This window comes from Oncorhynchus mykiss, chromosome 23, assembly GCF_013265735.2.
Source record: "Oncorhynchus mykiss isolate Arlee chromosome 23, USDA_OmykA_1.1, whole genome shotgun sequence".
Taxonomy (NCBI): Eukaryota; Metazoa; Chordata; class Actinopteri; order Salmoniformes; family Salmonidae; genus Oncorhynchus; species Oncorhynchus mykiss.
In genome coordinates, this window is record NC_048587.1 from 33,000,317 (window position 1) to 33,022,966 (window position 22,650).

Sequence of the window (22,650 nt, forward strand, 5' to 3'; positions counted from 1 at the left end):
ATGTTGTGTTCTACTGCCATCTAGCGGCCATTTTCTATACCAAGGCGCTCAGGAATTGTCATTTTATTTTTGAACCTTTATTTAACTAGGCAAGTCAGTTAAGAACAAATTCTTATTTACAATGACGGCCAAATCCTTCCCTAACCTGGACGACGCTGGGGCAATTGTGTGCCGCCCTATGGAACATTCTCTGCATAGTGGTAAATTGCCATTCGTGTATTTTTAGATTTGAAAAATATATAAACTGTGTTTTGATGTGAGATTCTGAGTTCCTTGTCTTAGAAAATCTAATTATAAAGGTATGGGATTGTAATTTTACGTGACGCCTGTCCCAATAGCAGTTGTTACGCAGTTCCGGTAAACTCAAATTATTTTTGGACCAGTCATTCACGGAAAAAAAAGCCTTGACCAAAAGTAACGGGACGTGTTAGAGCCACGGACACAAGGTAAATGATCACATTTTTGCCATCAGTTCCATGTAAATCAACGTTACACACTTGTTTATCAGACAATCAGGCCAGTATGTTTTGAGTTTGATCAATTGGAGTGGGTTGTTTTGCGAACTTTTCTGCCTCGGCTTGTTTCTTGTTTACACTGATGTATATTCTAGCAACGCTGATGTTGCAAGTTTACAGTCACCTGCTTCCAGACTGGATTACTATATGGTGTCAACAACAGTAGGCCTATAGCTATATTATATTGTCCATTGTATATCTGTAGTCAATAACAAATCTTACTCCAACAACCTTGCGTTTTATCATAGCCGGGCAGATATAGGTAAACTCTAGAATTAGTCCTTAAGGTCACTGTCATGATATTCACACAGCAAGTTAGTAGACACTATCAAGAATGTGACTTGTGTATCAGTCAGTCATGGCTGCCCCAGAGGTATCAAATGTCATCTGTAGCCACAATTTGTTCTTGCTGGACTATTTTTATAGACAGTCTGACTGCTATGATCAGTAAGCCAGCTCCCGGTTAGTGTGAATGGGTGACAGTTGTCTACCTGCACTATATATACAAATGTATGTGGACATCCCATCAAATTAGTGGATTAGGCTTTTTCAGCCATATTTGTTGCTGACAGGTGTATAAAATTGAGCACACCGCCATACAATCTCCATAGACAAACACATCCACAAAGTGGTAGGCCACACAAACTCACAGAATGGGACCACTGAGTGATGAAGCATGTAAAAATTGTCAGTCCTTGGTTGCAACACTCACTACAGAGTTCCAAACTGCCTCTGGACACGAACTGTTCCTCAGGAGCTTCATGAAATGAGTTTCCATGGCTGAGAAGCTGCACACAAGCCTAAGATCACCATGCACAATGCAGAGACTGTCAACAAATACAGCAAAGAGATGCTGTTTTTATTAGTGAGTTCATGTTTAAGTTCTTACTCAGCACTGTCAACACTTTTATAAGCCATAAAATGTGTGTTCCTATTTCTACTCAGCGTTGCACTGCAGCAGCAATGAGTGTGTAGGAAAGTGGCTTGTGTTATTAGTGGCTTGGGGAGTTTATGTCAAGGAATATTTCATTTTCTCTCTTTAATAGGAGTAACATGAATTTGTGCATGTGGCAGAAATAATGCCATGTGACTCGAGTTTCACCATCAGCTGGAAGATGGTGGCCCTTTTTGGTCAGTGTCAGTGGAGGAAAGGGAGAGTGGAGGGATGTTGAGAGGCAGACTGACCTTCAGATATGTAGGCACCATCAGCCCAGAAAAATACAATTATTTAAATGTATGCTCATGTGGTGGAGTCTAAGAATATGGCTTTCCGAGACTACTGTGAGCCAGGTGACATCACTGCCGGTGTTGTGCCGAAAATCTCCCCCCTGCCAGAATCCCCCCCCTCCCTTCTAATTTCCTTAATTATGTGGCTAGAGTCAAATACTTTCTATAGAACAAACTTCACCTCCGGATAGGCAACCGAAATGAATAATGAATGTATGTGTGTTATCTTAAACATGGAGTAAAATGTTGACAAGCAATAAACATTGGGGGGGGGGGGGGGGGGGGGGGAGAAGCGAGAACCGCCACATACACTTGAAACAAATAGCCAAACCGAAAATTGCAGACAAAAATGCGTTCTGCTATTAAGATCAGTGAAATGTAGGCTAAATTTACAACGGAGTGGAGAGCAGAAGTCTCAACTCGCAAGCAAGTAGCAGCAATGAAGATCGCGAAGGGGGGACAATTCTGACAGGGGGTCATTTTCGGCACAACACCTGTTCTAAAAAGGTCCCCGGGAGAGATGGCGCGAGGGAGTGCGCAGGCAAGTGTGTTGTAAAAGGAGGAGAGAAAGGACGATAACGAGTAGAGAGGAGCCGAATTCAGAAAGTAACTTACGTCTTGAGTATCGTTGGAGAAAGAGGACGTGCTAGTTCTGGAAGAGGATTGTTCCATTCCACCGAGTGACTGTCTTTTTCGCCAGAGTGATGCTAGCTGTCTAACGTTACCCACCGGAGTGGTGGACATCAAATAATTGTTATCGTGAGTTGAAGTGATTTAACGTTAGTTCTAAAATATTCCCTGGAAGTAATTGAACTTTCTGTTTATGACCTGAAAGAAGAGGAAATCTAAAGTTGGGGACTTTTCAGTTGTTTGACATTACATAGTAACGTTAGTGCAAGGATAAGAAGGGACACCTAATACTGAACATTTAGGCCTAATTAGCCATTCAAAGGAGAATAATATTACCGTGACAACGTTGCAGACTAACGTAAACTCACATATACTCGTACATCGCCTTGGTCGGTACAATTGCCCTTATTTTAGCGCCCCAAAAACGTAACACTTCCAGATCAACTGTAATGTCAATACCATTGTAAAGCACAATTTCTCCCCTTTCCAACAAAATAAATGACATGACCTAAACGCTGCCCGTTTCTGCATAATTCAAGCAGGCAAATTGAAAATGGCAGGTGGGGAAGCGAAACTAATGCGTGATGGTGAGAAGGAGATGTCTGTGGGAAAATTGCTTTTTTTCACTCGATCTGTCCAACTTATCACCTCTAAAATGTAAATAAAACACTATAAAGAGTTTATATGTGTCATTACATACCTATTTGAAGGTTTGTATCGAATTCGAATCGGGTTTTTAGGGCGGTGCTAAAGTGATCTTAGAAGTGAACAGCGGCTTTGAGAATGATGACGCAAAAAATGACTAGGTATCCCACCCTTACCCCGTCACTGTCCATTTCTTGTTTCTAAAGGATGAGAGAAGTGCTACACCTGGTGGAGAGAGATTGTAAGACAGAAATAGTTGCTTTATGCATGCTGTACGTTACGACATGACACGCCACGATGTAAAGGAGGGCCCGTTTTTGAAACTTTTCTCCAATACTATAGAGCCATTACCATGTCGATCAACGCTTGAATAGAAACATAGTTCACACCCCCGATTTTGAAGGCAACACAGTCGCTATAGTCCCATTAGTTTTCTTTGCAGACTCGTTTGAATGTTGCAGTTGGGCACATTTGTAAGGAATGGGGTGAGTTTACGTTACTTCTATTAGACCTCATACAGACCCCATGAACACAGTAACGGGTGTCATTCGTTATTTTAGTTTGTTATTGGGATATCTGATATAGTGTCTTCAAGCTAGGCTAACCTTGCACGTGAGGTAGGTTACCGTAGGTTATTCTGTGCTAGCAAAAGCCAGTTGTGTTTCCTTAAAACTGGTAATATAGTCTCATTATTTTAAAGCAGAACTATCTTTATATTACTACTGCCTTGGGGTAAGGGGCCTAACCTGTCATAGGTATTGGGATGTATTGCCGGTGGATGCTCCATGCTATTAACCATGTAATCTGAGCGGCTGCATACAGTGAGTTATTTGTATTTTTTTCACCCTATACTATTAGGAAAAGTGCCACTACTAAGGTTGCACATTTTGGGGAATATTCAGAGGTGGAAACTTTACGTGGGAATATGCAAATTAATATTAATACCATTTAAATGTAGATGTTGTTTTGCATAGGATATATTTACCATATCATATGGAGCCAGAAACATAAACCTTTTACCTTATCATAAGTAGACATAATTGCAAATGATTAAATCCTTCCAATAGAAAAAAAACAGCAACAACAATTAGTTACAAATTGAACTTTAATTAAATTAGTTGACTCTTCACATGGGAGGATTTCACTGAACAACAAAAGATCGGGAATATTGAATGATCCCCAATGATCCATCGCATCTCCCAAAAATGTTTTCAACATACATCTGTAAAATTATAGTCTAGAAACTAAAGCTTTGGTTGTCTTCCTCTCAGGCTTCCATGTCTTCTCTGTCCATCTCTTGAACATCAGACTCTGATGCCTCATCTTCACTGTCACTTTCCAACCTCCAACATCCAACAGGATGGCGTTGTCTCCCTCAATTCGTGCAATGGCTACTGCTATAGGGTTCAGGAGTTTCAGGCTGCTTACCACTCTCCCAAAATAAATAACCCAGGAGGATCCTCTTGATGGGGCTGTCCATATCGGCAGACTGTGATATGGCCATTTCTTGGAGACACTCCTTCCCCTCCAGGAGACTGATGACAACTCCACCCAACAGGTGTTGCTTGGCAGCTTCAATGTGGTGCTCTTATTTTTCTCACTTTGCTTGGTGAGGTAGATTGCCGCAATAACTTGACAACCCTTCACATACCTAACGATTTTCTTGGCTCTCTTGTAGAGTGTATCCACTGTTTACAGTGCCATGATGTCCTTGAGGTGCAGATTCAATGCATGAGCAGCACAGCCAATGGGTGTGATGTGAGGGTAGGACTCCTCCACTTTAGACCAAGCAGCCTTCATGTTTGCAGCATTGTCTGTCACCAGTGCAAATACCTTCTGTGGTCCAAGGTCATTGATGGCTGCCTTCAGCTCATCTGCAATGTAGAGACCTGTGTGTCTGTTGTCCCTTGTGTCTGTGCTCTTGTAGAATACTGGTTGAGGGGTGGAGATGATGTAGTTAATTATTCCTTGCCCACGAACATTCGACCACCCATCAGAGATGATTGCAATACAGTCTGCTTTCTCTATGATTTGCTTGACCTTCACTTGAACACTGTTGAACTCTGCATCCAGCAAATGAGTAGATAAAGCATGTCTGGTTGGAGGGGTGTATGCTGGGCAAAGAACATTCAGAAATCTCTTCCAATACACATAGCCTGTGAGCATCAGAGGTGAACCAGTTGCATACACAGCTCGAGCAAGACATTCATCAGAATTTCTCTGACTACGTTCCTCCATTGTGTCAAAATAAATTCTGATTCCAGGAGGACCATGAGCTGTTGCTATCGATAAGGTGTCTGATTCATCATTTTCACCTCGAATAGAGGGATTTGGCACAATATTTGCAAATGTACACAGCTTTTCCTTCTACATTAGGTGCAGTGAAATGTCTCCCACATCAGATAGTGCCTGTGGCATTTTCATGTAAAAATTGTTTTAAAAAAACAAATACAATTCCATGTACAGATAAATACTTAAGTAGTTAGATTAAACAACTCCTTTGTAAGATACATGATGAAATGAATGAACAAATGAAACATGTATGGAAACAGGTGAATTAACACTCAGTTAGCAGGCTCAAACAAGCTAAACCCACATAGTAGCAAAAACTAACTAGCAGAAATTGTTAACAATTTAGAAATTATTTAAACACACTTTGCTGTAGGCTACTATTTACTAGTTAATAAAAAATGATGTATGTCATATAAAATACTGTATATTCACCCCACACAGTATTGTAATCAAAACTTACCAGAAAGCATGTAGTCCTTAGCTCAGACAGTGTAGTAGTGTGGGCTCAAATCATCTCATTAGTGTGCAAGACCTTGAGAATCAGTTGTACATGTGATGGAAGAATGCACTGTGCATGCAGAGGGTTGCAATTCCATTGAATTGGGGATAGTTTAACCAAAATATGCCACAAGACCTAGAATTTTCTTATGTGTATCCCACAAAAAAGGTTCACTGTTCCTGAAATTTACCGGAAGGTTTCCGATTCTTTTTAACCATAGTCATTACTACTAAATACTGTGGTGAATTTAAATGTGTTCGGCAACAGAGACACAGGTCAGTTTGTTGCTCAACCTCCCAAGGCTGATCTGAGGAAAACCCTAGGAAATACACGTTTTTGTATCTGTTACACTCACTCAGCTGTGCTTCACAAGTAATACATCAACAGATCTGTTAATCATATAGCCTACCTCAAATGTTGAAATATAATTTAAAAAGATTGGTCAAGAACAACAATGCATTGGCAGGGAAATTAAAGCAAAGCCAATATGCGGTGATAATATATTGGGCCTATAGCTTACAGCACAAACTTCATTGTTACAGTACTGTTTTAAATTGGTTAGTGTTGCATAGGCTTTTTTTTTAAAGTCATGTTAAAAAAAATCTTAATGGTAGATCGAGGCTTGCATTTTGACTCAAAGTGATCTTGACTCAGAAAAGGTTGGTGTCCTCTGTTCTAGAGTTTTCCCTGTAAACACTATCAATGTTTCCCTTTTTCCCTTTGGCAATTGTGATCGAATCAATGCAATATTAGCCACTTTCAATGCAACATACAAACATACGATACAAAATGAACTATACAAGAGATTTTGTTATTGGCAGAACGCATCGGAGTAGGATTCTATTGAGTTGACATGCACTACTCAGCTCTTACTCTACACAGACTGTGTTTACAGAATGAGCGGTCGTGAGCAAATTAGCTTGATTTGAGATCAAAGTGATGTATGTAGCCACGTAGCCACGTGTGCACATTTTGTTCATATCCTTTGCTAGTTAGTGAGATATTAGCCCAGTGAAAGATAATTTGTAGTCAGCAATAGGGCTGTGATTGCTTCCTACAAGAGCACAGAACGTATACATTTCTAGACCTCTTTGAAAAGCGAGTCAAATAAAATTTGCCAATATAATTAGTCTGATTCTCTGTAATAATAGTATGGGAATAATAATTCATTTTATTTTGTAAAGTGTTGTTTTTTTTCTTCAAAAGTCTCATGGTATATAGGCCTACATTGAACTGGTACCACACATTGGCTGCTACTGTAGGCTGAATGGTAGAACAGCTATTTCCATGTTAAAATGTAATGGGATGCATTTTCTCCATTGTTTTTGATGGTAGGCGTACATTATGATCAAATAGCCACAGTGGCCACTTAAAACTAACTTAAAGTGGGTACAGCCTCAGTGGTTACAGTAAACGCACGCACAAGTCATTGAAATTTGCTCTCATCAGACCTGAAATCTGCTCAGTGCCCAAACAATTCGTGGGAACATTGGTTGTAATACCCATGAAACCTAGCGGTCAAACGGAGAAATGATTTCAATTGTTTTTTCCACCATAAAATAAGGTCTGTGTTTTGTGTAGGCTTACCCTGGCATGACGTTTTGATATACGTGCAAATCTCTCTAGGACAAGGTGACTTAACAATATCTTCACCTGTATTTGCCACCCCAAAAATGAAATGCTAATGTGGCTATCATAAAGAACTACAAATGCCATGATGATCTGGGAAGCAAACCAAATCGAGGCAAATGTAAGAATCTCTGGATTAACTATATAATGTTAGCTACATTTAGCAATTAATAAATTGGCTACATTTCTTTAAATTGACAATTCTGTGAGCTGTCTTGTGCAAGTTTTAAATTGACACTACCTGCTAGCAAAGGTGTCAGCTAGAGATGAAGTGCAGGAGCTGCAGATTTGTAGTCTTGCATGATGTCTACTTTGATGCTAATTAGCATTTTAGAATCTGAGTAAATAGCTGAATATATTCATTAGAGGTCATGGCCGATTAATTAGGGCCGATTTCAAGTTTTCATAACAATTGGTAATCGGCATTTTTGGACACCGATTATGGCCGATTACATTGCAATCCACGAGTAGACTGTGTGGCAGGCTTGACCACCTGTTACGCGAGTGCAGCAAGGAGCCAAGGTAATGTGCTAGCTAGCATTAAACTTATCTTATAAAAAACAATCAATCTTAACATAATCACTAGTTAACTACACATGGTTGATGATATTACTAGTTTAACTAGCTTGTCCTGCATTGCATATAATCAATGCGGTGCCTGTTAATTTATCATCGAATCACAGCCTACTCCGCCAAACGGGTGATGATTTAACAAAAGCGCATTTGCCAAAAAGCACAATCGTTGCACCAATGTACCTAACCATAAACATCAATGTTTTTCTTAAAATCAATACACAAGTATATTTTTTTAAACCTGCATATTTAGTTAAAAGAAATCCATGTTAGCAGACGATATTAACTAGGGAAATTGTGTCACTTCTCTTGCGTTCAGTGCAAGCAGAGTCAGGAAATATGCAGCAGTTTGGGCTGCCTGGCTTGTTGCGAACTGTGTGAAGACCATTTATTCCTAACAAAGACCGTAATTCATTTGCCAGAATTTTACATAATTATGACATAACATTGAAGGTTGTGCAATGTAACAGCAATATTTAGACTTAGGGTTGCCACCCGTTTGATAATATCCGAAACGGTTCCATATTTCACTGAAAGGATAAACGTTTTGTTTTCGAAATGATAGTTTCTGGATTTGACCATATTAATGACCAAAGGCTCGTATTTCTGTTTGTTAATTTATATTATAATTAAGTCTATGATTTGATATTTGATAGAGCAGTCTGACTGAGTGGTGGTAGGCAGCATCAGGCTCGTAAGCATTCATTCAAACAGCACTTTCCTGTGTTTGCCAGCAGCTCTTCGCAATGCTTGAAGCACAGCGCTGTTTATGACTTCAAGCCTATTAACTCCCGAGATTAGGTTGGCAATACTATAGTGCCTATAAGAACATCCAATAGTCAAATGTATATTAACTACAATTGGTTGAGAGAGAAATAGTCCTATAATTCCTATAATAACTACAACCTAAAACTTAACTGGGAATATTGAAGACTCATGTTAAAAGGAACCACCAGCTTTCATATGTTCTCATGTTCTGAGCAAGGAACTTAAATGTTAGCTTTCTTACATGGCACATATTGCACTTTTACTTTCTTCTCCAACACTGTGTTTTTGCATTATTTACACCAAATTGAACATGTTTCATTATTTATTTGAGGCTAAATAGATTTTATTTATGTATTATATTAAGTTAAAATAAGTATTCATTCAGTATTGTTGTAATTGTCATTATTACAAAGATATCTATATATAGATAGATATATACCGATTAATCGATATCGGCTTTTTTTGGTCCTCCAATAATTGGTATGGGTATTGAAAAATCATAATCGGTCAACCTCTAATATTGATAAAAGCAACCTTGTTCTAGAGCGATTTATATGGTTATCAAAACGTCATGCTAGGGTTAACCTACAAGGAAACAGCAATTATTTTAAGTGTTTCTAAAATTAATAAATTAATGGTGGAAAAATTATTGGAACCATGTCCTTGTTTGACTGCTAGTTTTTATGGGTATTATGACACCTCCACTGTGGGGCTCTATTGGAGGTTATATACAGTGGGGCAAAAAAGTATTTAGTCAGCCACCAATTGTGCAAGTTCTCCCACTTAACAAGATGAGAGAGGCCTGTGATTTTCATCATAGGTACGCTTCAACTATGACAGACAAAATGAGGAAAAAAAATCCAGAAAATGACATTGTAGGATTTTTAAAGAATTTATTAGCAAATTATGGCGGAAAATAAGTATTTGGTCCATAACAAAAGTTTATCTCAATACTTTGTTATATACCCTTTGTTGGCAATGACAGAGGTCAAACGTTTTCTGTAAGTCTTCACAAGGTTTTCACACACACTGTTGCTGGTATTTTGGCCTATTCCTCCATGCAGATCTCCTCTAGAACAGTGATGTTTTGGGGCTGTTGCTGGGCAACACAGACTTTCAACTCCCTCCAAAGATTTTCTATGGGGTTGAGATCTGGAGACTGGCTAGGCCACTCCAGGACCTTGAAATGCTTCTTACGAAGCCACTCCTTTGTTGCCCGGGCGGTGTGTTTGGGATCATTGTCATGCTGAAAGACCCAGCCACGTTTCATCTTCAATGCTCTTGCTGATGGAAGGAGGTTTTCACTCAAAATCTCACGATACATGGCCCCATTCATTCTTTCCTTTACATGGATCAGTTGTCCTGGTCACTGCAGAAAAACAGCCCCAAAGCATGATATTTCCACCCCCATGCTTCACAGTAGGTATGGTGTTCTTTGGATGCAACTCAGCATTCTTTGTCCTCCAAACACGACGAGTTGAGTTTTTACCAAAAAGTTATTCGTTGGTTTCATCTGACCATATGACATTCTCCCAATCTTCTTCTGGATCATCCAAATGCTCTCTAGCAAACTTCAGACGGGCCTGGACATGTACTGGCTTAAGCAGGGGGACACGTCTGGCACTGCAGGATTTGAGTCCCTGGCGGCGTAGTGTGTTACTGATGATAGGCTTTGTTACTTTGGTCCCAGCTCTCTGCAGGTCATTCACTAGGTCCCCCCGTGTGGTTCTGGGATTTTTGCTCACAGTTCTTGTGATCATTTTGACCCCACGGGGTGAGATCTTGCGTGGAGCCCCAGATCGAGGGAGATTATCAGTGGTCTTGTATGTCTTCCATTTCCTAATAATTGCTCCCACAGTTGATTTCTTCAAACCAAGCTGCTTACCTATTGCAGATTCAGTCTTCCCAGCCTGGTGCAGGTCTACAATGTTGTTTCTGGTGTTCTTTGACAGCTCTTTGGTCTTGGCCATAGTGGAGTTTGGAGTGTGACTGTTTGAGGTTGTGGACAGGTGTCTTTTATACTGATAACAAGTTCAAACAGGTGCCATTAATACAGGTAACGAGTGGAGGACAGAGGAGCCTTTTAAAGAAGAAGTTACAGGTCTGTGAGAGCCAAAAATCTTTCTTGTTTGTAGGTGACCAAATACTTATTTTCCACCATAATTAGCAAATAAATTCATTAAAAATCCTACAATGTGATTTTCTGGATTTTTTTTCTCATTTTGTCTGTCATAGTTGAAGTGTACCTAAGATGAAAATTACAGGCCTCTCTCATCTTTGTAAGTGGGAGAACTTGCACAATTGGTGGCTGACTAAATACTTTTTTGTCCCACTGTAGGTGTGACTAAGTCTATTGCGCTGTGTGATTTGTGATTTTAGCTGTTATATTATTTCAATAGACTATTTCTGTATTTTTATTTCATCATGTTTCATTGATGAACAAATTGTATCACCTCTAACAGTTTGTTAGAGATTTTGTTATTTCACTGAACAAAAATATAAATGCAACATGCAACAATTTCAAATATTTTACAGAGTTACAGTTCTGGAAATCAGTCAATTGAAATACATTCATTAGGCCCTAATCTATGGATTTCACATGACTGGGAATGCAGATATGCATCTGTTGATTAAAATAAAAATGTGGGCATGGATCATTAAACCAGTATCTGGTGTGACCACCATTTGCCTCATGCAGCGCGACACATCTCCTTCACGTAGAGTTGATCAGGCTATTGATTGTGTTCTGTGGAATGTTGTCCCAGTACTTTTCAATGGCTGTTCAAAGTTGCTGAATATTGGCGGGAACTGGAACACGCTGTTGTACACAGCGATCCAGAGCATCCCAAACATGCTCAATGGTTGACATGTCTGGTGAGTACGCAGGCCATGGAAGAACTGGGACATTTTAAATTTTCCAGAAATGGTGTACAGATCCTTGCGACATGGGGCCGTGCATTATCATGCTGAAACATGAGGTGATGTCAGCGGCTGAACGGCATGACAATGGGCCTCCTAGGATCTCGTCACAGTATCTCTGTGCATTCAAATGGCCAATTGTGTTGGGCTGGCATGGTTACATGTGGTCTGCGGTTATAAGGCCAGTTGGAGGTACTGCCAAATTCTCTAAAACGATGTTGGAGGCGGCTTATGATAATTCAATGTTAATTTCTATATCTGGCAACAGTTCTGGTGGACATTCCTACAGTCAGCATGCTAATTGCACGGTCCCTCAAAACTTGAGACATCTGTGGCATTGTGTTGTGTGACAACTGCACATTTTAGTGGCCCCAGCACTAGGTTCACCTGTGAAATGATCATGCTGTTTAATCAGCTTATTGATATACCACACCTGTCAGGTGGCTGGATTATCTTGGCAAAGGAGAAATGTTCACTAACAGGGATGTAAACAAATTTGTGCACACAATTTGAGAGAAATTCGGTGCATATGGAAAATGTCTGGGAAATTTGGCACTTTGCTTGTTCTTTCACAAATAAAATGTGTAGTATATGGGTATAGAAATGGGTAGAGCCAGAAGCAATGTGTAGAGGCAATATGTCTAACTTTCTCTTGCGTGGCATAATTGTAGTTGGCCCTCGTCTGTCCTCTAATGAATGAAGCTGAGTATAGTTAAGAGTTAAGTACCGTCAGGATTTTCATTAACACTATAAGTGACTGTTTGTTATTTAACCTTTCTGTTTCAGGTGAAGATAACAGACATGTCGTTTATATTTAACTGGATCTACAGAGGCCTCAGTGGTGTGCTGCAGTTACTAGGTACAGTGCATTTAAGCTATAAGCCTAGAGGAAGTGTGGTATTTGGCCAATATACCACGGCTAAGGGCTGTTCTTATGCATGACGCAACGGGGAGTGCCTAGATTCAACCCTTAGCCGTAGTATATTGGCCATAAATCACAAAGCCCTGAGGTGCCTTATTGCTATTATAAACTGGTTACCAACTTAATTAGAGCAGTAAAAATACATGTCGTTATACCCACGGTATACAGTCTCATATACCACTGCTGTCAGCCAATCAGCATTCAGGGCTCGAACCACCCAGTTTATAATACAATTTAAACCATTCAATCATTCAAACTAACTACTGAAGAAAGATGAATTACATACTGAAGAGTGATCAACTTTATTTCTGAGTGTATCTGTAGCGTTTGACTCATGCTGTACCAATAACTGTGTTTTCTTTCTCAAGCTCATTCCTAACCTAATCATATTATGGTCAAATCAGCTATTCAATCCCATGTCGTATTGTCAGCATCATATTTTCCTACATTAAATTTGATGGTAAATAGACTGTTTCTTCGCTTGTATCTCCCTCCAGGTTTGTATAAGAAGTCTGGGAAGCTGGTGTTCCTTGGTTTGGACAATGCTGGGAAAACAACACTACTGCACATGCTCAGAGATGACCGACTGGGACAGCATGTGCCAACCCTACATCCCAGTAAGGCAAAGGAGGTTCAGACACCTTTTGCTTACTTACCTATGGCTGTCCATCGTTCTCTTTTAAGTGCTCTTATTGAATGACCTTTGTCTGGTGTTCCTAAAGTAGTCTATTTGTCTGCCTCTGTCCCATAGCATCAGAAGAGTTAACCATTGCTGGGATGACATTCACAACATTTGATCTTGGTGGTCACACACAAGGTACACATTAGAACTTAAACTTGGTTAACTTATGGTTAAGTCTTGAAATCTTCAGGTGATACTAAGGCTTAAGTGGCAGTGACAAGTCACTTGCGATCAATGAAACTGCTTTGATTTTCACTCACAGCCAGAAGAATCTGGAAGAACTACCTCCCAGCTATAAATGGTATAGTCTACCTGGTGGATTGTGCAGACCACGAGAGACTACAAGAAGCCAAAATTGAACTGGATGTAAGCAACCCCCAACACAATTATACAAAGAAAATAGATGGCAGTAGTAAAGCAGTATACAGGATCTTACACCCAGTAGTTATTGTATGGCTAAATGCTAATCAATACACCATTGCTTTTCACTGACGAGCAGGGCATTAAATCCTTAAGTCTATTGACGCACCCGTGCATCAACTTAATGAACATAATACAAAAATCCTGATCAAAATCCATCAGTTTAAAAGCTGCAATATGTAACTTTTTGGGCGACCCCCGAAAAAGTTACATAGAAATTTGAGTGGTAGATCTGTCACAAGTCTAAACAAGACTAAGAAAACAAGTCTAAGAAACGGTAGATCTGTTCTATGTGCGCTATTTCAAATCAAATCAAACTTTATTTGTCACATGCGCTGACTACAACAACTACAAGCATTACCGTGAAATGCTTACTTACAAGCCCTTGACCAACAATGCAGTTAAAGGAAGAGTTAAGAAAATATTTACCAAATAAACAAAAGTTGTTGTTTTTTTTAAATGAAAAAAAGTTACACAATTTAAATAACAAGACTATATACAGGAGGTACAGGTTAGTCGAGGTAATTTGTACATGTAGGTAAAGGTAAAGTGACTATGCATAGATAATAAACAGCGAGTAGCCGCAAATGGGGGCTGTGTCAATGTCAATAGTCCGGGTGGCCATTTGATTAATTGTTCAGCAGTCTTATGGCTTGGTGGCAAGAAGCTGTTAAAGAGCCATTTGGTCCTAGACTTGGCACTCCGGTACCCCTTGCTGTGCGGTATCAGAGAGAACAGTCTATGACTTGGGTGACTAGAGTCTTTGACAATTTTTGGGCTTTCCTCTGACACCGCCTAGTATATAGGTCCTGGATGGCAGGAAGCCACTACCACTGCCTTACGGTCAGATGCTGAGCAGTTGCCATACCAAACGGTGATGCAACCTGTCAGGATGCTCTCGATGGTGCAGATGCAAAACTTTGAGGATCTGGGGACCCATGCCAAATATTTTCAGTCTCCTGAGGTGGAAAAGGTATAGTGCCCTCTTCGACTGTCTTGGTGTGTTTGGACCATGATAGTTTGTTGTTGATGTAGACACCAAGGAACTTGAAACTCTCGACCCGGTCCACTAAAGCCCCGTCGATGCTACTGGGGGCCTGTTCTGCCCGCCTTTTCCTGTAGTCCACGATCACTCCTTTGTCTTGCTCAAATTGAGGGAGAGGTTTTTGTCCTGGCACCACACTGCCAGGTCTCTGACCTCCTCCCTATAGGCTGTCTCATCGTTGTCGCTAATCAGGCCTACCACTGTTGTCGTCAGCAAACGTAATGATGGTGTTGGAGTCGTGTTTGGCCACTCAGTCATGGGTGAACAGGGAGTACAGGAGGGGACTAAGCATTCTCCCCTGAGGGGCTCCTGTGTTGAGGATTAGCGTGGCAGACGTGTTGTTGCCTACCCTTACCACCTGCGGGCGGCCCGTCAGAAAGTCCAGGATCCAGTTACAGAGGGAGGTGTTTAGTCCCAGGGTCCTTAGCTTAGTGGGCTCAATGGTGTTGAACGCTGAGCTGTAGTCCTTGAACAGCATTCCCACATAGGTGTTCCTTTTGTCCAGGTGGGAAAGGGCAGTGTGGAGGGCAATAGAGATTGCATCATCTGTGGAATGTTGGAAATTGGAGTGGGTCTAGTGTATCTGGGATGATGGTGTTGATGTGAGCCATGACCAGATTTTCAAAGCACTTCATGGCTACAGATGTGAGTGCTACGGGGAGGTAATAATTTAGGCAGGTTACCTTTGCTTTCTTGGGCACAGGGACTATGGTGGTATGCTTGAAACATGTAGAGGTTGAAAATGTCAGTGAAGACACTTGCCAGTTGGCTTTGAGTACACGTCCTGGTAATCCGACTGGCCTTACGGCTTTGTGAATGTTGACCTGTTTAAAGGTCTTGCGCACATCGGCTACCGAGAGCTCTATCACACAGTCATCCGGAACAGCTGGTGCTCTCATGCATGCTTCAGTGTTGCATAAAAGGCATTTAGCTCGTCTGGTAGGCTTGCATCACTTGGCAGCTCACAGCTGGGTTTCCCTTTGTACTCCGTAACAGTTTTCAAGCCCTGCCACATCCGACGAGTGTCAGAGCCAGTGTAATAGGATTCAATCATAATCCTGTATTGACGCTTTGCTTGTTTGATGGTTCGTCTGAGGGCTTAGCAGTCATCGGCTTCATCAATAAGGGCATCGACGACGTCGTCCCCACAGTGACCGTACGTACATATCCCAACCAGAAGCCATGGATTACAAGCAACATCCGCATTACATAAACAGCCTTTAGCTCGATGCAGATGTTGCTTGTAATCCATGGCTTCTGGTTGGGATATGTACTTCTGGTCACTGTGGGGATGACTACGTCGTTGTCGATGCGCTTACTGATGAAGCCGATGACTGAGGTGGTATACACCTCAATGCCATTGGATGAATCCCATTTTCCAGTCTGTGCTAGCAAAACAGTCCTGTAGCGTAACATCCACGTCATCTGACCACTTCCGTATTGAGTCACTGGTACTTCCTGCTTTAGTTTTTGCTTGTAAGCAGGAATCAGGAGGATAGAAAGTTGGTCATATTTGCCAAATGGAGGGCGAGGGAGAGCTTTGTATGCATCTTTGTGTGTGGCGTAAAGGTGGTCTAGAGTTGTTTTTGTTTTTTTCTCCTCTGGTTGCACATGTGACATGCTGGTAAAACGGATTTAAGTTTGCCTGCATTAAAGTCCCCAGCCACTAGGAGCGCCGCTTTTGGATGAGCATTTTCTTGTTTGCTTATGGCCTTGTACAGCTGGTTGAGTGCTGTCTTAGTGCCAGCATCGGTTAGTGGTGGTAAATAGACAGCTACGAAAAATAATATAGATGAGAACTCTCTTGGTATATAGTGTGGTCTAAAGCATATCATAAGGTACTCTACCTCAGGCGAGCAATACCTTGAGACTTCTTTAATATTAGACATCGTGCACCAGCTGTTGACAAATAGACACACACCCCCGACGTAGCCAGACGTAGCTTCTCTGTATCTGCCGATACATGGAAAATCCCGCCAGCTCTATATTATCCGCGTTGTTGTTCAGCCACGACTCGTGAAACATCCCGTTGGTAGGATAGTCTTGATCGTATATCATCCATTTTCTTTTCCAATGATTGCACGTTGGCCAATAGAACAGATGGTAGTGGAGGTTTACTCACTCGTCTACAAATTCTCTGAAGGCAGCCTTACCTCCGACCCCTTTTTCTCTGTCTTTTCTTCACGCAAATGACGGGGATTTGGGTCCGTTCCCGAGAAAGCAGGATATCTTTTGCGTCAGACACGTTAAAGAAAAAGTCTTCTTCCAGTTCGAGGTGAGTAATCGCTGTTCTGATGTCCAGAAAACAAAGTTACAAACAATGTGAAAAAAATAACAAAATATCACAGTTGGTTAGGAGTTAGTCATCAGTTGGTCATCCCCTCCGGCATCATTCTTAAAGTATTTCTATGCTTCCAGTTTTTTTTTTTTACTTTCAGTTTTGTACACCAGCTTCAAACAGCTGAAAATACTATATTTTTGGTTATGGAAAATGTATTTCACAGCCATTTAAATGGTACAATGATTCTCTACACTATACTTGTTTGTTTTGTCACATAAACTGAAATTAAACGAACTATTACTATTTAAGCAACCAGGAAATCTCGGTGCGATTTCTGCATAGTGCGTCTTTAAGCTAGATATCAGTTGCATGGGCTGCGTCACAATCCACTGCATCCGCCTATGTCGCCCTTCCGCATCTGCGGTGGAAAGTGGCAGCATTACAGAGCTGTTTGTCATACCAGGAGACATCCCGAAAATAGGTCTCATCACGAAAACGTCTGTAGCGTCTGAAAGGTTTGGCCTACTAACTAATACGACCACTCTATGGAAAGATGACATTCTCACGAACACGACCCCCACAAGTGTCACAGAACTAGTCTCAAGGTAACCAAATCAAATTAATGGAGGTAGTTTTAAGCCAACAAAAATAAGCGGTTAAATATGTGTCTAAAACAACAAATATTTGTGAGCTTTCTTATATCTCCTAGATATAGGATGTTATTTATTTTTTGACTGTCTTTTTTTGCCATTTATGCATGTCTTATTCAATGCGTTTCTAAGGGCAATAGTAGTAAAGGCCAAATGTAAATATTTTATAGGATATTTTTTTAATAATTACTTTTATACCTAAAGGGGTCCTAAAATTCCAACTGAAATAGCTAAAGGATCCATGGTATGGCCATCTTTAAACAATATCACATGAAACCTTAGTAGAACTTTTAGAGGTTTAACTGGCCCTCTACATTCTCCCTCTCCAGGCGCTGTTAACAGATGAGACCATCTACAATGTGCCTGTACTTATCCTCGGGAATAAGATCGACCGCCAAGAGGCAATCAGTGAAGATGCACTCCGAGGGATGTTCGGACTCATTGGACACACTACCGGAAAGGTGAGGAGGAGAGGGGCTAACTGTTGAATGCACACAACATAATTTACCCTCTAGAGCAGCAGCCTCCAGAGCAACTGACATCAGATAGTACCAGTACCATCATACTAAGAAGTAAAGAAGAAAAAGAAACAAAACATAAAGCAGTCCTAATGTTGAAAAAAACAGCATTATGTTGTCACATTTGGTTTATTTTGAAAGCACACAATCGACACTATTTTCCATACGTGTTTTAATAGGTTTTTGAAGGACCATAGAGTTAAGTCTGCTTTGTATTTTCCTATTTGCCAAGTAAATCTGGTATCATAGTATTGCAATACTGGTATTGTGATAACACTACTACAGAGCTAGGCAATTGGGTCTAGTATTGACAATGACTAAATGTGGATGACAAATGACTGATTTAGGGTACAGTTAGGATCCACTTCATTGTAGTAGTTTATTATGGTAACTCTGTAGTCTCACATTGACTCCAATGCAAAGGAAAAGGTTGGATTGGAGGGTAATCTTTACTTGTCTCTTCTGCCTATGTGTTTCTCTCCTTAGGGTAATGTGTCACTGAAGGAGCTGAACCTGAGGCCCATGGAGATCTTCATGTGTAGTGTTCTGAAGAGGCAGGGATACGGAGATGGTTTCCGTTGGCTCTCACAGTACATTGACTGATCGATCCATCACTATTTCTCTTACTAGATTCACACTATACAGCCAACTCAAAACTTACTGGGTGGACCATGATTATTTCAAATAAAATGGTCATTTCCAGCATGGTTCAAGCAACTATGATGGATGTGTAACAAGTTCAGGTCAGCCAAGTACACAAGAGGACATGCCTCACGAATCTACCCGCTGGAAAAGCTATTAACTGCTAGCGTGCTATATTTATTGTCATTTTTACATTTGAGAAAGTGTGGCCTCAATAAGTAAATATATTTCTAAGACAAATTTTTATTGATACAGTATTTATACTCTTGTGTTTTGGACATATTTCTTTGGGTTCAAACAGTGTTGAAATATGTAGGGTTAGTAAATGTTTGATAGTAGAATAGTAAAATCTATTAATAATTGGTACACCCTTTTATAGTCTGAGCCCTATGTAGTGAATTCAAACTTCAAAACCAATATTGCGTAGTTTACACGTCATTACACGTCATTTTCAATAATGATCTGTTACTTTCTGAAAGTACTGTGGTGGTGGGCATTTTGAATCATACCTCATCATACCTGTCAGTCAAACAGTTTTATTATTACAGTATTATTTCTCCTCCCACTTATGATGACGTTACAGGGTAGGACATGTCATCGCTTTGAACCAGTTTGTAACCATGGTTTATTTTTAAGTTGCTGGCATTGGATTTCAGAGGGGTTATTGGTGTAACAGTTCCGTGTTTGTGTCTTTTCGACATTGCTGCTCTCTCCTTCCACAAACATTTGAAGTTGGAAGTTTACATACACTTAGGTTGGAGTCATCAAAACTCGTTCTTCAACCACTCCACAAATGTCTTGTTAACAATCTATAGTTTTGGCAAGTCGGTTAGGACATCTTTTTTTTGCATGACACAAGTAATTTTTCCAACAATTGTTTACAGACAGATTATTTCACTTATAATTCACTGTATCACAATTCCAGTGGGTCAAGATTTTACATGCAATAAGAGTACTGTTCCTTTAAACAGCTTGGAAAATTCCAGAAAATGATGGCTTTACAAGCTTCTGATAGGCTACTTGACATCATTTGAGTCAATTGGAGGTTAACCGGTGGATGTATTTCAAGGCCTACCTTCAAACTCAGTGCCTCTTTGCTTGACATCATTGGAAAATCAAAATAAATCAGCCAAGACCTCAGAAAAAGAATTGTAGACCTCCACAAGTCTGGTTCATCCTTGGGAGGAATTTCCAAACGCCCGAAGGTACCACGCTCATCTGTACAAACAATAGTACGCAAGTTTAAACACCATGGGACCATGCAGCCATCATACCGCTCAGGAAGGAGACGCATTCTGTCTCCTAGAGATAAATGTACTTTGGTGTCGAAAAGTGCAAATCAATCCCAGAACAACAGCAAAGGACCTTGTGAAGATTCCTGTGGAAACCGGTACAAAAGTATCTATATCCACTGTAAAACGACACCTATATCAACTTCCGCTCAGCAAGGAAGAAGCCACTGCTCCAAAACCGCCATAAAAAAGCCTGGCTACGGTTTGCAACTGCACATGGGGACAAAGATCGTACTTTTTGGAGAAATGTCCCCTGGTCTGATGAAACAAAAATAGAACTGTTTGGCCATAATGACCATTGTTATGTTTGGAGGAAAAAGGGGGAGGCTTGCAAGCCGAAGAACACCATCCCAACCATGATGCACGGGGGTTAAAGCTTGGTCACAAATGGGTCTTACAGGAAATTAAAGCTTGGTCACAAATGGGTCTTCCAAATGGACAATGACCCCAAGCATACTTCCAAAGTTATGGCTTAAGGACAACAAAGTCAAGGTGTTGGAGTGGCCGTCACAAAGCCTTGACCTCAACCTAAAGAACATTTGTGGGCATAACTGAAAAGCGTGTGCAAGCACGGAGGCCTACAAACCTGACTCGGATACACCAGCTCTGTCAGGAGGAATGGGCCAAAATTCACCCAACTTATTGTGGAAAGCTTGTGGAGGGCTACCTGAAATTTTAGACCCAAGTTAAACAATTTAAAGGCAATGCTACCAATACTAATTGAGTGTGTAAACGTCTGACCCACTGGGAATGTGATGAAATAAATAAAAGCTGAAGTAAATCGTTCTCTCTCCTATTATTCTGACATTTCACATTCTTAAAATAAAGTGGTGATCCTACCTGACCTAAGACAGGGAATTTTTACTTGGATTAAATGTCAGGAATTGTGAAAAACTGAGTTTAAATGTATTTGGCTTAGATGTATGTAAACTTCTGACTTCAACTGTACTACATACCAGGCCTGGGTTCACATACTTTTAGAAATCTTTCAAATACTTTGAGCTTTTTCTTTAGCCTGCCTGGATTGCCAGGTTTGTACTTCTGGGAATTTTCTGTTGGTTCTATTGCAACATACAAGCTCAATCAAGCACAGCGGAAGTATTTTAAATGATTTCAAATTGTTATTGAGATAGGTCTGCTATACCAACCAGGCCAAATATAGAAAAAAAGTATCTGCCGAAGCGTATAGGCCTGCACCCTTACATTTATTCTAAGCATTTCTCTTTTCAAATGCATATCATAAAAGGAAAGCAATGGTGCCCTACATGTATTTTACTGTACAAAACATGGACTCTATGCAGATGATAATTGATGTTTTATTACATGGCTATTCCAGTAGAATTCCGCTTCCTTCAAGAATATATTGATATCCTATTATTCTGTTCTATATGTAATACTATGGTCTCACTCCTTAATATAGTAGCACCCCTCAAGACATGCCTTTTCAGGTTATTTGACCATTAGAAATAGTTACATACCAGACAGGTTTTACCAATGAGGACAAAGTTGTTGTTTTCTCATAAATGACTGTTTTTGTATTGATAAATTCCAGTTGTTTCACTACCAACCAATGACATGAATGTGACTACAAGTGCATTAACACTTTTTGTTTATAAATTGTTTAATACAAAAGTGCAGTATTTTGTAATACCAGGGTTTTATCACAACTTTGTAGGTTACAAATAATGTATGCAATTTCCTATAGTCTACCAACTGTATACATGGTTTTTGTTACTGTAAAATAAGTACTTGGTGACTTGGCTGCTCATAGCTATAATAAACTCAGCAAAAAAAGAAATGTCCCTTTTTCAGGACCGTTTTTCAAAAATGATTTGTAAAAATCCAAATAACTTCACAGATCTTCATTGTAAAGGGTTTAAACACTGTTTCCCATGCTTGTTCAATGAATCATTAATGAACATGCACCTGTGGAACGGTCATTAAGACACTAACAGCTTGTAGACAGTAGGCAATTAAGGTCACAGTTATGAAAACTTAGGACACTAAAGAGGCCTTTCTACTGACTCTGAAAAACACCTCAAGAAAGATGCCCAGGGTCCCTGCTCATCTGCGTGAACTTGCCTTAGGCATGCTGCAAGGAGGGATGAGGACTGCAGATGTGGTCAGGGCAATAAATTGCAATGTCCATACTGTGAGACGCCTAAGACAGCGGTACAGGGAGACAGGATGGACAGTTGATCGTCCTCGCAGTGGCAGACCATGTATAACAACACCTGCACAGGATCGGTACATCCGAACATCACACCTGCGGGACAGGTACAGGATGGCAACAACAACTGCCCGAGTTACACCAGGAATGCACAATCAGTGCTCAGACTGTCCACAATAGGCTGAGAGAGGCTGGACTGTGGGCTCATCCTGACATCCTGTCGGCTCATCCTGACATGGCCCTCCAGCATGACAATGCCACCAGCTATACTGCTCGTTCAGTGCGTGATATCCTGCAAGACCGGAATGTCAGTGATCTGCCATGGTCAGCG

General features: G+C 40.5%; 1 protein-coding gene across 5 annotated transcripts; it reads left to right on the plus strand.

Moving 5' to 3' along the window:
• Nucleotides 1-113: 113 nt before the first annotated feature.
• LOC110502610 (GTP-binding protein SAR1a) lies at nt 114-19,184 on the plus strand. 5 transcript variants are annotated; one of them, XM_021580788.2, is made up of 8 exons: nt 114-446; nt 12,484-12,556; nt 13,117-13,236; nt 13,371-13,436; nt 13,564-13,667; nt 16,991-17,041; nt 18,027-18,158; nt 18,702-19,184. In XM_021580788.2, the coding sequence occupies exons 2-8, from the start codon at nt 12,499-12,501 to the stop codon at nt 18,816-18,818; spliced, it is 648 nt and encodes a 215-aa protein (XP_021436463.1). In that variant the 5' UTR covers nt 114-446; nt 12,484-12,498; the 3' UTR covers nt 18,819-19,184. The 5 variants fall into 5 exon arrangements, with proteins under 5 accessions (XP_021436463.1, XP_021436464.1, XP_036816132.1 ...); XM_036960235.1 differs by lacking the exon at nt 114-446 and adding an exon at nt 2,117-2,501; XM_021580789.2 differs by lacking the exon at nt 16,991-17,041.
• The last annotated feature ends 3,466 nt before the right edge of the window (nt 19,185-22,650 follow it).

What these genes read in the sequence shown, in the direction of transcription:
- LOC110502610 (XM_021580788.2), top strand. Translation starts at nt 12,499, where the DNA reads ATGTCGTTTATATTTAACTGGATCTACAGAGGCCTCAGTGGTGTGCTG. An exon ending in TGTGCCAACCCTACATCCCA is followed by an intron (nt 13,237 to 13,370) that starts GTAAGGCAAAGG and finishes TCTGTCCCATAG; the next exon opens with CATCAGAAGAGTTAACCATT. An exon ending in AAGTCTTCTTCCAGTTCGAG is followed by an intron (nt 17,042 to 18,026) that starts GTGAGTAATCGC and finishes CTCCCTCTCCAG; the next exon opens with GCGCTGTTAACAGATGAGAC.